This window comes from Mirounga leonina, unplaced genomic scaffold (assembly GCF_011800145.1).
Source record: "Mirounga leonina isolate KUSES-001 unplaced genomic scaffold, KU_Mleo_1.0 Mir_53, whole genome shotgun sequence".
Lineage (NCBI taxonomy): Eukaryota > Metazoa > Chordata > Mammalia > Carnivora > Phocidae > Mirounga > Mirounga leonina.
The window spans coordinates 42,035,990-42,050,983 of NW_023270807.1; the positions used below are offsets into that span (position 1 = coordinate 42,035,990).

General features: G+C 37.5%; 1 protein-coding gene across 8 annotated transcripts in view; it reads left to right on the forward strand.

Annotated features, from left to right (window-relative positions):
- Positions 1 to 14,994, forward strand: part of DOP1A (DOP1 leucine zipper like protein A) — a 113,473-nt gene that overhangs the window by 50,262 nt on the left and 48,217 nt on the right. For all 8 annotated transcript variants that reach the window (XR_004676627.1, XR_004676628.1, XM_034991090.1 and 5 more), the window contains exons 4-7: positions 2,175 to 2,345; positions 5,477 to 5,666; positions 7,353 to 7,451; positions 14,494 to 14,593. Coding sequence is in view for 6 of the 8 variants with exons in the window: in XM_034991090.1 (XP_034846981.1) it covers positions 2,175 to 2,345; positions 5,477 to 5,666; positions 7,353 to 7,451; positions 14,494 to 14,593 (560 nt within the window). In the remaining 2 variants the exon portion in view is untranslated. The remainder of the gene's footprint in view (positions 1 to 2,174; positions 2,346 to 5,476; positions 5,667 to 7,352; positions 7,452 to 14,493; positions 14,594 to 14,994) is intronic.

The following is a 14,994-nucleotide window of genomic DNA, read 5'->3' on the forward strand; positions in this document are numbered from 1 at the left end:
AGCATCCAATTCTTGATTTCGGTTCAGGTCATGATCCCAGGGTCCTGTGATTGAGCCCCACATCAGGTTCCCCACTCAGTGAGGAGTCTGCTTCTCTCTCCCTATCTCTCTCCCCTCCACTTCCTCTGTGCCCCTTCCCCTGCTCATGCTGTCTCTCTAAAATGAATCAATCTTTTTTTTTTTTAAAGATTTTATTTATTTGAGAGAGAGTGAGCAAGAGAGAGAGCACAAACAGTGGGAGCAACAGAGGGAGCAGGAGAAGCAGGCTCCCCACTGAGCAGGGAGCCCTGTGCAGGGTTTGATCCCAGGACCCTGGGATCATGACCTGAGCCAAAGGCAGATGCTTTAACCAACTGAGCCACCCAGTCAACCCTAAAATAAATAAATCTTAAAAAAAATAAAAACAAACTTTTAGCTTTCCTGGTCTGCTGTACTGTACATATATGTTTTATCTTTAAATTCTGCATCAGTGTCTTAAAAAACACTATCTGAACTCAGTAACAGGCTATTTTTAATAGTAATAAATACTGCTTTTCAAAGAACAGCACTTGAAAAGCCACAAATTTCTGAATCAGTGTTGCATGTAATTCTCTAATAACTGATAGATTTTCCTTTCTTTTTTTTTTTAAATCTTTTATTTAAATTCAATTTAGTTAACATATAGTGTATTATTAGTTTCAGAGGTAGTAGATTTTTCCTTTTTAATGCAAGACTTTTATAACTCAGGCTTGCTATTTTTCAACTCATCGATAACACAAATTTTACCTTACGAAACTGTTGGCTAGTTGGCTTAGTTGGTAGAGCATGCAACTCTTGATCTTAGGGTTGTAAGTTCGAGCCCCATGTTGGGTATAGAGATCACTTTAAAAATAAAATCTCAAAAAGAGAAAGAGAGAAGTTATAGGAGGAGGAAAAAAAGGAAAATGGATGAAGCAGGACCCTGGCAAAAGCTGGCATTGGGCCCTGGCACTTATGGGGGAAGGTAGCTTTGAGGAGGCTTCAACTATAAATTTAGATCAGACTACCTAAAATTGGAGGCAGAAAAGTGGGAAACTGAGGGAGTTCTCTCTTGAAGACCTCTATTTACTATATAAGCTAGGAGCAAGGGATTCTTAATGTATTTGCTAAGCACTTAAGTGCAAGAGGACGTGATGCTAGGACGTTAGGATACAGAAACAAAAAGATAGTCATGGTCCCTTGCTTTCTGATATTTACAGAACTACCTATTAGAATTGTTTAATAAGTACAGAATTACTTGAATAAGTAAGTATTGGGTACTATGGGAACACAAAATAGGGAGCCTAACCTAGTCTAATTAGAAGACAGTCTCCTCCAGGAAATGGCTTAGGCTAATTTCTGAAAGTCTAGGGGTCACCAGACAACAAAAAGTATGTAAGTAAAGGAGCAGGAATTGAACCTGTCAGAGCATCGTGTAGAAAGGCCTGGACACTAAAAAGAGCATGGAAGGTTCTAAAACAAACCTGAAGGGAATTCTTCAGTATAGCTGGAGCAGAAGGTGCAAGAGCAAAATTGGTGAGCTGTATGTGGTCTGTACAGAGGTATGTAGTAGCAAAATGTCAAAAAATGGTAAAAGCTACATTAAACTAGACTGTATCTGAAAGGCAACAGGAAACCAATGAAAGGTTTTACTGAGAACAGGTGCTTTGGGGAAATACCAAAGCAGTACCTGGTAAGTCAGGGTGATTGAGCTCTATATAATGGTTGTGTCTTCTAAGGAAAAGTCTGGTAGTGATGGAGATAATTTACAGTATTAAAAATATCTAGAAGAGTGACTCGGAGAGAAAACTTAGTGATTGATGACAAGTTAGAGGCAATTTTTTAAGAGTCAAGGATCACTCCTAAATTTACAGCTTTTTGGTCAACCAGATGGATGGTGATGCCATATTTTGAAATTGTGAAATTTGAAGACTTTGTCAAAGTCTAGTCTAGCCACTGGGTTTATGAGTATGAAGCTTAGGTGAGAGACCTGAGTTGATTAAATGGATATAGAAGTCATCAATATAGAGGATCTCATTTTGAGTTGATCAGTAGAAATTATTATTTCATCAAAATTTAAATCAAGATTTATATTTATATATATAGGTACATATGAATTAATATTTTGTAGTTAAAGTGCTTCTCCCCACCCCCTTTTGTTTCTATTTTTTAAACAGTTCTGGGTTATTTCCTCTTCTTGCGAATGCTGCCATGTCTGTGAAACCAACATTGCTAAGTTTGTATGAGATCTATTACCTGCCTTTGGGTAAAACACTGAAGCCTGGTCTACAAGGATTGCTAACTGGTATTCTGCCTGGCTTAGAAGAAGGATCGGAGTACTATGAGAGGTAAGGTGGTGCTGTTATTGGTGCAGCTAAGTAAGCAAAGTCATAGATTTGTCAGTAAGCATCCTTGGATTAATAATGTTTTAACATCACAAAAATTAATTATTCTAGACACTTCAATATATGACCTGAAAGTTTCTATAACAACAAAAAAAATTATTTTAATATATGTAGTTTGTGTATTGCACTGAAAATATAGGTAGGTAATAAGAGCACAGACTTGGGAGGTAGATGGACTGGGTTCAAATCCTGGCTCGACAGACACTGGACAGCTTAGGAAGGCTTTTTCAGCATTTCAGAACTTTATTCAGTTTCTTCATCTGTAAAACAAACATAATACTCCATTCTGTTACTGTAATAATGAAATCACTTAGTCTAGTCGTTAGCACATATAAGTCACTCAAAAAACTGCAATCCATAATTTAAGATAATAATATATAGGAACTTAAATTAAAAAAGAATGGGAAATTGGACCATGTGCCAACAGTTTTTAACTTACTAGTGGTGGAAAAGAGCCTAACACCAACTACAGTGCTGTTTCACTAGCTGTGACATGATGCTCTTGATATTTTAACTTTTTAAAGAAAATGAATTAATCTGTTTTGGAGCCTATTACTACTTCTTAGGAAGTTTATAGTTATAGACAATGCATGATGGCATTAACTATCTTTAGTAGCTTGTTACTGATATTCTTACCACAGAGGAAATTGTGAGTTGAGGTGGCAAAAACAGAAAATGCCAAGCTTATTTTATGAGTACACTTAATGATTTAAATTTAAATAATTTATTCTGATGCACTGACCAGCTACTCTGTTTTATTGTGGTTCATATGTTCCTATAATGCGGTAAGAATCTAATCCTGAAAACACTGGATTACCTTCCTAAGCTACTTGGAGAAAATATAATTTTTGTCTAAAAACTTTCTTTTGTTAACTTTTTTACTTGCTTACAATTTTAGAAACATACGACAATTTCATTTAGTATATAACTGAGTTGTGTTTCTAATTGTTATATTCTAAGGGAAACACTTTATAAGTCTGCTAGTCACAATTAAAAATTTAACATAATAATGATTTTTATGAGTGTGGTATCCCTATGATTTGCCTCGTTACGTGTCTTAGTCCGTTTGAGCTGCTGTAACAAAATACCACAGTTTGGGTAGCTTTATAAACAACAAATTTGTCACAGTTCTAAAGGCTGGAAGTCCAGTATCGGTATCAACAAGGTCATGTTCTGGTGAGGGGCCCTCTTCCTGGTTCATAACTGAAGCCTCCTCTCTGTGTCCTCACACGGTGGAAAGGACTATGGAGTTTCTGTGGGATTTCTTTCATAAGAACACTAATCTCATTCATGAGAGTTCCACCCTCATGACTTAAGCACGTCCCAAAGGCTCTGCCTCTCTTGATGTCATCGTTTTAGGGGGATAGGGTTTTAACATGACTTTTGAGGAGACACAAACATTCAGACCATAGCATTATGTTTTAGTAGTTATTCTACACAAATTCTAATAAAGGGATTTATAAACATGTTCTTTTAATCCATAGATCTATTAAGGCCAGAAGGGAGTATAGTGTTAGGTTAAATCATATAGCAAGTAAACAGTAGAACGCATCATCAGATTCTTTTGATTCTGACTCTACTACAGTGTAATAAATTTTTAGGTGTTATGTTTTTCTATGCTTGAAACAAATCAAATATAATTTATTTATTTTTTCTTTTTAAAGATTTTATTTATTTATTTGAGACAGAGAGAATGAGAGACAGAGAGCATGAGAGGGAGGAGGGTCAGAGGGAGAAGCAGACTCCCTGCTGAGCAGGGAGCCCAATGCGGAACTCGATCCCGGAACTCCAGGATCATGACCTGAGCCGAAGGCAGTCGCTTAACCCACTGAGCCACTCAGGCGCCCAAATGTAATTTATTTTTAAATGTAGTCCTTAATAAAGCAATAATGCATCTTTGATTTTGTTATAGGTCTGATTCATTAAAGTTTTATGAATTACAGGATGTGAGGAAATCTGGCTGTGACATCTGTCACCGGTGCATTGATCACTAGGGTTGATTCAACTGACCTGGCTGACTAGGCAGGTGGCCCCTTCTTCCTTCACTGTTCCATGTGTGTGCCTCCTGAAGCTGTATGCTTGATCAAAGTAGACAACCTTCCACAATAGAGGAAGACCATTCTTCAGTCAAGGCTATATGAATAGCTGTGCTCCCCTGCTAGAATCTCCAACAAAGTTTCAAAGTTATTGTGAATTACATAATATGATTTCAAAGAGAAGGAAACATTTGGAAAACGTCCTTTAAGAATTCATGGGGTGGGGAAGAAGGGGCCCATTTGGTTAAGTGTCCGACTCTTGATTTCAGCTCATGTCTTGATGTCAGGATTGTGAGTTCAGGCCCCACATTGAGCTCCATGCTGGGTGTGGAGTCTACTTAAGGGAGGGGTGCACCTGGGTGGCTCATTCGGTGTCCCAACTCATAATTTCTGCTCAGGTCATGATCTCGGGATGTGAGATTGAGCCCCAGGTTGTTGGGCTCCAGAGGGAGCCTGCTTGAGATTCTCTTTCTTCCTTTCTCTCTGCTACTCCCCCTGTGCACACATGCAGTACACATGTGCATGTTTTCTCTCTCTCAAATATTTTTAAAATTTTTCATAGAGGGGTACCTGGGTGGCTTAGTCGGTTAAGCATCTGGCTCAGCTCAGGTCTTGATCTCAGGGTCATGAGGTCAAGCCCCATGTTGGGCTCCAACACTGGGTGTAGAGCCTCCATTAAAAAAAAAAAAAAAGAATTTCATAGAAATTCAACAGAAAATACATTCTGCTGTAGGATTACTGGTAACTAAGATGTATAGGACTAGGGGTGTTTTGTTGTTATCTTCATTTTACAGATCAGGACACGGAACTGAAGAAAGATTAAGTGACTTTTCCAAATTACACAGCTAGTAAATGGGGGAGCCATGGCTGAAATCCAGTCCTCTGAAGTATACAGTTCTAGTCTGTCACACTTGTCTCCAGGGCAAAGCATGGAACAACAGTGGGAATGCTTTCATACATTCTGGAGGAGAAGAATTTCTTTTTAACAACGTGAAACTAAATGCTTGTTTTCTTAAGCCCCTTTGTTTTGTATCTCAGAACAAACACCTTGTTGGAAAAGGTTGCTGCTGCCGTGGACCAGTCAGCCTTCTACAGTGCCCTCTGGGGTAGTCTCCTCACCAGTCCTGCTGTACGGTTACCAGGAATCACATATGTTCTCGCCCATTTGAACAGGAAGCTTTCCATGGAAGATCAACTTTATATAATTGGCAGTGATATTGAGCTAATGGTACGTCTATGTATGGTTGCTCACGTAACATACTTCTTCCGAGCCAGGCACACTATTCCAGACAGATAGTGAGAATTGTGCCACGAACAGAGTTCCTGTTTTCATGGAACTCACAGTTTTCATCAAGGAAACTTAAAGACCAAAGTAGTCACTAAGAATTGTTTTTAAAAGCTTCAAAAAATTTTTTTCATGGGGAAGGAATTGTAGGTTATATGTTATCTCCAGCTGCTACTCAAGCAAATAAATGGTCTTTATTACCATCTTTATAACTGATCAGACCACTATTAACATAGCCACATTAATTATGTCATTCCAAAGGGGACCTTCTCCTCAGTCATAGCTTTCATTATAGGAATGATGGATTTTCAACAAAGTGACAGCCAGATTCTGTATGGAATTTGCACAAGAAGATATAGTACCAAAGGAGATGGTGAAAGATAGTACCCAAAAAATCACATTGATTGCTTATACTTTTTAATTTCTAGATTAAGAACAGAGGGAAACCTTTTATCTCTGTAGAGTGCTATACTGTGAAAATTAGCAAGGAGTAAAAAACAAACCTTCAACGGTCACTATGAAAAGTTTTTTTTTTTGTAATTATGGTTAATCATCCTGCACTTTTTTCCCATATGATTATGAAGAGACTGAGATTTTTATGCAGATTTTTGGTTACATTTATTAAACTATAATTAATGTACACTGAAAATAAAATCTTGTGTGTACAGTAGTATGAATTTTGACAAATGCCTACAGTCGAGTAACCAATACTATAATCAAAATAAAGACTATTTACATCACTCCAAAAGTTCTTCTGGGGCCCTTTGTAGTTATTTCTCTTCATACTCCCAGGCCCTTGTGAACACTGGTCTGATTTCTGTTCCTATGTTGTACTTTTTCCAGAATATTATATAAATGGGATCATACAATATAAAAAAGAACTACACCAGGATACCAATTTCATATATCAGATTGGCAAAAATGGAAACACACACACACACACACACACACACGGGTAAACATGGAAAAACAGAAATTGTCACACAAAGCTGGTGGGAATATAAATATATATAACCTTAATGGAATGCATTGCATTATTTATACTGCAAATGCATATACCCCAAGACCCAGCAGTTCTATTTTAAGGGATTTATCCTACATGGGTACTTGTACATCTGTATATTGTAGCATTATTTACAATAATAAATATTTACAAACAGCATAAATATCATTAGAAGCCTATTAAAAAATTAGGATTCATCTATGAAATAGAGTCTTTAGCCATGAAAAAATAGTGAAGCTGTGTATGTGGTATTAAGGAAAGATCTCCAAAATCTATTATTAAAAGAAAAAGGCAAAATTTGGGATATATGCATGTGTGTTTTTATTTACTTATATTTGTAGGAAATATTCACTAGTTATACTGGTTGCATGCAAAAAGGAAATTGAGTGGTTGGGAGACAAATATGGAAGAGAACTTTTTGCTGTATATACTCTATTGTGTGCCTTAATTTTTTTTAAACCATCATAATATATTTACCTATTCAAAATAATGTAAATACATTTCATCAGTGATAAGAAACTGAGAAGGATACTTCTGTCTATTGGAGAAAATGAAGCATTCCACTTGCATGGTAAATCTTTCCCAGTGTAACAGGCAATAGATATTAAAGGCTCTCTTTATTTCAGGTAGAAGCAGTAAGTACTTCAGTGCAGGACTCAAGTGTACTTGTACAGAGAAGCACATTGGACCTCATACTCTTCTGTTTTCCATTCCACATGAGTCAGGTAAAACATTAATAATGACATTAATATAAGGAATTCTTTGGAAAACCATAGATTCCTGATGTATAGTTATTTTTTAAGTTGGATTTAAGTTGAATTCTTTTGTTTTATGAATTGGTAAGTACAATACATACTATGTAGAATACATGCAGGGCTTGAACTCACAACCCTGAGATCAAGACCTGAGCTGAAATCAGGAGTCGGACACGTAACCAACTGAGCCACCCAGGTGCTGTGAACAAGTTCCTTTTTTAAGGAGTAGAATTTGTAGGGTCACCTGGGTGGCTCAGTTGGTTAAGCGTCTGCCTTTGGCTCAGGTCATGATCCCAGGGTCCTGGAATTGAGCCCTACATCAGGCTCCCTGCTCAACGGGGAACCTGCTTCCCCCTCCCACTCTGCTTCTCCTTCCCCCAACTCGTCTTCTCCTTCTTTCTCAAAGGAAATAAATAAAATCTTAAAAAAAAAAAAAAAAAAGTAGAATTTATGGAAATTTTGAAAAAAAGTTTATTGATTTGCATAAGAACATGGAAATTAAAATAGATTTTTCAGGGGCGCCTGGGTGGCTCAGTCGTTAAGCGTCTGCCTTCGGCTCAGGTCATGATCCCAGGGTCCTGGGATTGAGTCCCGCATCGGGCTCCCTGCTCGGCGGGAGGTCTGCTTCTCCCTCTCCCACTCCCCCTGCTTGTGTTCCTGCTCTCGCTGTCTCTCTCTCTGTCAAATAAATAAAATCTCTAAAAAATAAAATAAAATAAAATAAAATAGATTTTTCATACCTTTAAAAAAAGTTCTAACCTATAAAAAACAAGAGGTAATCATTGCTAGCTCTGAGTGACGCAGGACTCTGTGACCCAGGCCTTCTACCCAGCTGTTATCTCTGTCCTGATGTAATTTACCTTTTCTTAGTTTGGCGATTTGGTGATTTATGTCAGACCCGTAGCAGAGTTCAGTTTGAAAGCCAAATATTCAGTCACTGTGACAGTCTCTAGTAGTTTTATTACAAATGAGAACAGTTAACAAATCATGAGTGAAGTGTTTCATTGGTGGAAATGTAATCAATGTCTTCATTTTTAAAGAGGTGGTCTAAACTTTGATAAGGAGTTATGTAGAACACCAGTATGTGAACATTCAGAATGGAAGAACAAAAGTAATAAGATATGGAAAATTTCTACCTTGGAAAAAGATATTTATTTCTAAAAAGTCATTAGCAGAAAAGACTATTATTTTGGGTTTTTGTAAGAACTATGGTTAGTAGATAACTAATGAATTTTCATTATGATCTGTCATGCTCACATTTTTCTTTATTACTTTATTCAGTTTGAAATTGAATTATTAATAATTAAAGAATTTTACGCGTCATTGCCTGTAGTCCCTAATTGGGACATAAACTGTCCCCATTTTCTGTTTTTGAGATTTTCCATCCTTAAACCAGAGGCTTTTACTCTGCCTCTGGCTTTTCATAGAAACACCTGCTGGGACATAAGTCTAGTCTAAACTTACCAGTATAGGGGTGGGCAAACAGCTTGTCAGGTAGTGTAATGAGTTTGACTTTTTTAAAGACTCATAAAAGAAAGCAAAGAAGAATATGCTAAAGTAATGTATATGGCTCAAAAGCCTAAAATATTTATTACCTGGGTCTTTATTGAAAAAAATGTATTGACCTTTACTCTTAAACTTTCCCATTGTTTTCTTCCCTTCCAAGCATTTAACGTTATTAGTCTTTCAGTATACTGATAGGTGACTTCAGCAAGATCTGAGGGATTAAGTCATGGTAGACTTAAATTGGGAAGAACTTAATTTGTAATCTCATTAGACCAGTGTTTCTCAACCTTTTGTTTAGCTGAATTTCCTTCAGTACTTTCTTAATGTACCACCTCTGTATTCCTACCAGCCAAGATTTTCTTAAGCGTTACCTTTTATAATTTGTATTATAAAACCAATAGCTGTATTTAATGTTTTTTTAATACATACCCTACCCAGACCCAATTATATTTTCCCCCTATTACTCTACCAGATTATTAGATTACCTGAGAATATGGAAAGACAAATCATCTTTGTTCCCCACTTTTCCTCTTTCCATATCTTTCATATATAATCAATTTTAAGCAAATATTGATTGTAATCATAACTTAAGAGAGCCTTCATTACATTGTCCCAAAAGTGATTGCTGTTAATAGCTTCAGCAGTTGATGGGTTCTTAGACTCTCTCTACTTATTTCATGGAGAGTTGACCCTAATCTCTAATACTTATATCTTTAAGTGAGAGTTCTTTTCCATATTAGAAATGTGTGGCAATGTCAACTGTAATCAAGAAGTGACTTCTTACGTTCTTAAGAGTAGTTTGGGCGCCTGGGTGGCTCAGTCATTAAGTGTCTGCTTTTAGCTCCAGTCATGATCCCAGAGTCCTAGGATCGAGCCCCACATCGGGCTCCCCGCTCAGCGGGAAGCCTGCTTCTACCTCTCCTACTCCCCCTGCTTGTGTTCTCTCTCTCACTGTCTCTCTCTCTCATAAATAAATAAAAAATCTTTAAAAAAATTTAAAAAGTAGTTTGAGGGAGAGGAGGGCACATGGGTGGCTCAGTTAGTTAAGCAACCGACTCTTAATTTCAGCTCAGGTCATGATATCAGGGTCCTGAGATGCAGCCTGTGTTGGGCTCCACACTCAGCAGGGAGTCTGCTTCTCTTCCCCTCTCTCTTCCCCGGCCTCCCCCCCAAGCATGCACTTTCTCTAAAATAAACAAATCTTTTTTTAAAAATAAAAGAGTTTGTTTTTGTTTTTTTTTTTTCAAAATAAGATTGAGAGACATTAGTACTTAAAAAATTTTTTTTTTTAATTTATTTGAGAGAGAGAGAGGGAGAGCAAGCACATGTGCAGAGGGAAAGGGAGAGGGAGAGAAGCAGACTCCCTGCTGAGCAGGGAGCCAGACAGGGGGCTTGATCCCACAACCTGGAGACCATGACCTGAGCCAAAATCAAGAGTCCAATGCATGGGCGCCTGGGTGGCTCAGTTGGTTAAGTGACTGCCTTCGGCTCAGGTCATGATCCTGGAGTCCCTGGATCGAGTCCCGCATTGGGGTCCCTGCTCGGCAGGGAGTCTGCTTCTCCCTCTCCCGCTCCCCCCTCTTGTGCTCTCTCTCTCTCTCTCTCACTCTCTCTCTCAAATAAATAAAATCTTTAAAAAAAAAAAAAAAAGTCCGATGCTTAACCAACTGAACTACCCAGGCACCCCAAGACATTAGTACTTACCAAGATTTTGTGAAAAGGTCTGTAATCTTCATATCTGATGTTAGATAGAACAGCAGTTCTCAAATGCTTTAGTTTTAGGACCCTATTACGCTCTTTAAAAATATTGAGGATCCTGGGGTGCCTGGGTGGCTCAGCCGGTGAAGCATCTGCCTTCAGCTCAGGACATGATCCCAGGGTCCTGGAATCAAGCCTCTTGTCCAGCTCCCCCCTGCTTGTGTGCTCTCTCTCACTGTCTCCCTCTCAAATAAATAGAATCTTGAATGAATGAATGAATAAATAAATAATATTGAGGATCGAGGGGCACCTGGGTGGCTCAGTTGGTCCTGCCCGTGTGCTCTCTCTCACTCCCTTTCAAATAAATAAATAAAATCTTGAATGAATGAATGAATAAATAAATAAATAATATTGAGGATCCTGGGGCACCTGGGAGGCTCAGTTGGCTAGGGGTCTGACTCTTGATTTTGGCTCAGGTCATGATCCCAGGGTCTCAAGGTCCTGGGATCAAGCCCCACTTTGGGCTCCCCACTCAGTGGGGAGTCTGCTTGAGGATTCTCTCCCTCTTTATCTGTCCCTTCCCCTGTTCATATGCTCACTTGCATGTGTGCGCCTGCTCACTCGCTCTCTAAAATAAATAAATCTTTAAAAAAATATATTGAGGATCCTAAAAACATATTTTGCTTATGTAGTTTAGATCTGTCTATATCATATTAGAAATTAAAACAGATTTTTAAATATTTACTAATTCATTTAAATATAACAGATAACAGGAGCGCCTGGGTAGCTCAGTCGGTTGGGAGTCTGCCTTCAGCTCAGGTCATAATCTTGGGGTCCTGTGATCAAGCCTCTAGTCGGACTCTCTGCTCAGCGGGGAGTCTGCTTCTCCCTCTTACTCTTCCTCTGTGCTCTCCCTCCCTCTCTCTCAAATGAAAAGGTGAAATCTTAAAAATAAATAAATAAAAATAAAGATAGCAGTAACAAAGTTATCATGTTAGTATAGATAACTTTTTATGAAAGTAACTCTTTGCCAACACATTTAAAAAAATGGTGAATAAAGTAGCATTGTTTTATTTTTCCACAAATTTCTTTAATGTCTGGTCTAATAGTACAGAGCAGAATGCTCATATCTGCTTCTGTGTTCAATCTTTTGTGATTTTTTTTCTTTCGATTGAAGTGTATGGAAAAAGATCTCTCACTGATACATAATTGGAAAAGGGAGGAGTGTTTCAGCAGTCTTTTGCTGTTGTTAAATCAGCGTATTCTTCGATACTGCACCAAAACTCAGTAAGCTGTAGTTTTAAAAAAATTAATTGCAATATGGAATCTAAAACCAAATCAGTGAACTTTTCATATTCTGTTTCATGAAAATCTGATCTGTCTTATACTTTGAATACATCTTTTACCCAAAGTTTTATTTGTTTGTTCGCTGGGCATGGGGTGGGGCTTGAACTCAGGACCCCGAGATTAGGCCAAGCTGAGGTCGAGTCCGTCACTCAACCAACTAAGCAACCCAGGTGCCCCCAAACACGCTTTTATAACATCATGACTGGTTATTTGGAAAATGTTAGTTTCCTGAATTATGCAGATCTTCCAGAGGTTAACACAATAACAAACTGTCACATTGCTTACTACTACCACCAATCTCATAGGTAAAGTTTTTTAGGTATTGGGAAGCTTTCAAGCCAAATACAGATTTTCTAAAATTTTAATTTTCTTGGGGTGCCTAGCTGGCTCAGTTGGTAGAGCATGTGACTCTTGATCTTGGGGTTGTTATGTTCGAGCCCCATGTTGGGTGTAGAGATAACTTAAAAGTAAAATCTTCTTTTTTTTTTTTTTAAGATTTTATTTATTTATTTGACAGAGAGAGACACAGCGAGAGAGGGAACACAAGCAGGGGGAGTGGGAGAGGGAGAAGCAGGCCTCCCGCTGAGCAGGGAGCCAGTGCGGGGCTTGATCCCAGGACCCTGGGATCATGACCTGAGCCGAAGGCAGATGCTTAACGATTAAGCCACCCAGGTGCCCCCTAAAAATAAAATCTTAACAATTGTAATTTTCTCTTGGAAGCTCAAAATTTATTCTCTGTTATTATGAATATTAATTGTTTTTCTTGAAGTGACAGTCTCCCTTTATTTTTGAGAAAATATCTGCCAGGTGTTCAAGTCTGAGTAATCATAGTTTGTATCAGTCCCTCTTTCAAGTAAAAGTGGTATTTGGTAAAAAACAAAACAAAACAAAACAAAAACGAGTAGTACAGCTCACAATTCAGTCACACAGTGCTTTTCCTCAAGACATCTGTCTTGTAATGTCAAAAGTGTTTTGTGTATACTCCCCATTTCATTACACAGTATTAAAAGATTTGGGTGCAGGGGCTAATATTTAATAAAATAAACTTTTTTCTGCTTCATTAACAACATTCCTAAGGGAAACTAGCTTTTTTGTCTTTGTTTTTAATTTTACTGTAAGTACATGACAGTAAAAAATCCCGACTCCAAGGACAGTAAATGCCACTGCTGTATTGCTTCTGTTCATGCTCAGGTGCTGGCAGGTTTACCCAGTATTGCTCAATCAGAGCAAATGTCAACACATCTCAGAAGGCAGATAGCATCTTGGTATTGTCAGGAATATAGTTTTTACCTTTTGGACCTCCTGAAAGGGTCTTAGAAATCCCCGGGAGTTCAGGAACCACCCTTTGAGAATTGCTTAGGTTAATAAAAGGCATCTGTGCTCAGATGAGTGACCATACTTTTTCAGCTATTGATGATCTGTGTTCTGTAACATCTTAAATTTCTAAGATTCCTTTAAAACAAATAAGCTGGGTGCATCCTTTTCCAGTACTGTCAAGGAGCATGGTATAGTGAAAAGTTGACAAGTCAATGATTAAGAAGTCTGTTCTCAAAAAAAAAAAAAAAAATTGTTCAAATAAAAAAAAAAAAGGTTCTTTATTCAGGTGAGGTACTAACCAGATATTTGGTTAAGTACTTAGGCCCTGTGAGGCTCTGTTTTTTTATTCTAGAATGATTTTTAGACTATAGTTGATTTCCACATTACCTTCTAATGCTCAGATTCCACGATTTTATTCTAAAGTCATTATCTAGTAATACTTTAATAGCAATTCAATTAGCTGTCTTCCTTTTATCTTTCTTTTAACTTCACCTCTTTTAGCTAAAACCAGACCATTAGGAAATCATTTTTTGAACATCTAATTAAGGCTATTAGGAAAGGCAGAGAAAGAAATGAATTTTCTCTTTAGAAGATCTGGAGTAAAAAGAAAAAAATTAAGATGTGTTAAAGTTGGATATGGGTACAAAAGCATTTCGTTATATTGTTTTCTTTATTTTTCTATATATTTGAAATACAAGATAAAAATGTTTTAAAGATCAGGAAATGAAAGACTTGGAATTGATGAAGATTGTGAACTTCTAACTTAATTACTGCCAGTTGACACCACTGTGAATGTGAAAGACTAAAGGCCTGCGATTTTCTTGAATCTGTTCCATTTCTCTCCATTTTTTTTGTTTTGTGTCAGATCTTGCTAATATTGGATAGGATAAAGAACTTTAAACTGGAGATTAAAATAATTGAGTTATGCAACTAAATATCTGTGCTACCTTTTCTTACTGTTTCCTAATCTGTAAAAGGGAAGTAATCATTCCTGTGTTTGAAAAGTCAAATGAGTCCTATATGAAACTTACCTCCTAAGCCGTAACATTCTGAGTATATTGCAAGGTGGGATTTTTTTAAAGAGGAAAGAAAGGAATGTGTTTTTGTATGTGATTAAGTAAAACCACGTTTCGAACTTTTTCAGGCCACTCGACCAGATATGATCAGGATCTTGTCAGCAGCCCTTCACGTAGTACTGAGGAGGGATATGTCCCTGAACCGGAGACTTTATGCATGGCTTCTTGGTAGGTGTTTGATGTGTATGGTCTTAGCTGAGGAAAGACAGAGGGAAATTTGCCATACCTAAGTATTAACAAGTTTTATGTATGTCCTAAATGAAGAAACTCATAGTCTGCTTAAATAGACAGTAAAAATATAAATAGTATTAACTGTGTATTATATGAAAAAATTTCAAAACCTTAACAACAGAGGCTATTTTAACCCATAAGTCATGTTTCCTTTGACAAGAGTCTGTAGACAAGGAAAGATAGATTAATAACCAAAATAATAACAATTTCCAAAACTTCGAAGTCATGAAAGGAATCAACAATTACTATTGTCTCACACATGGTTCCTTACCAGTCTCCCACTCAAGCAATAACTGCTTTGTTCTTCCATACTTTCTGTGAGTGTTTGGCCTGTCTTC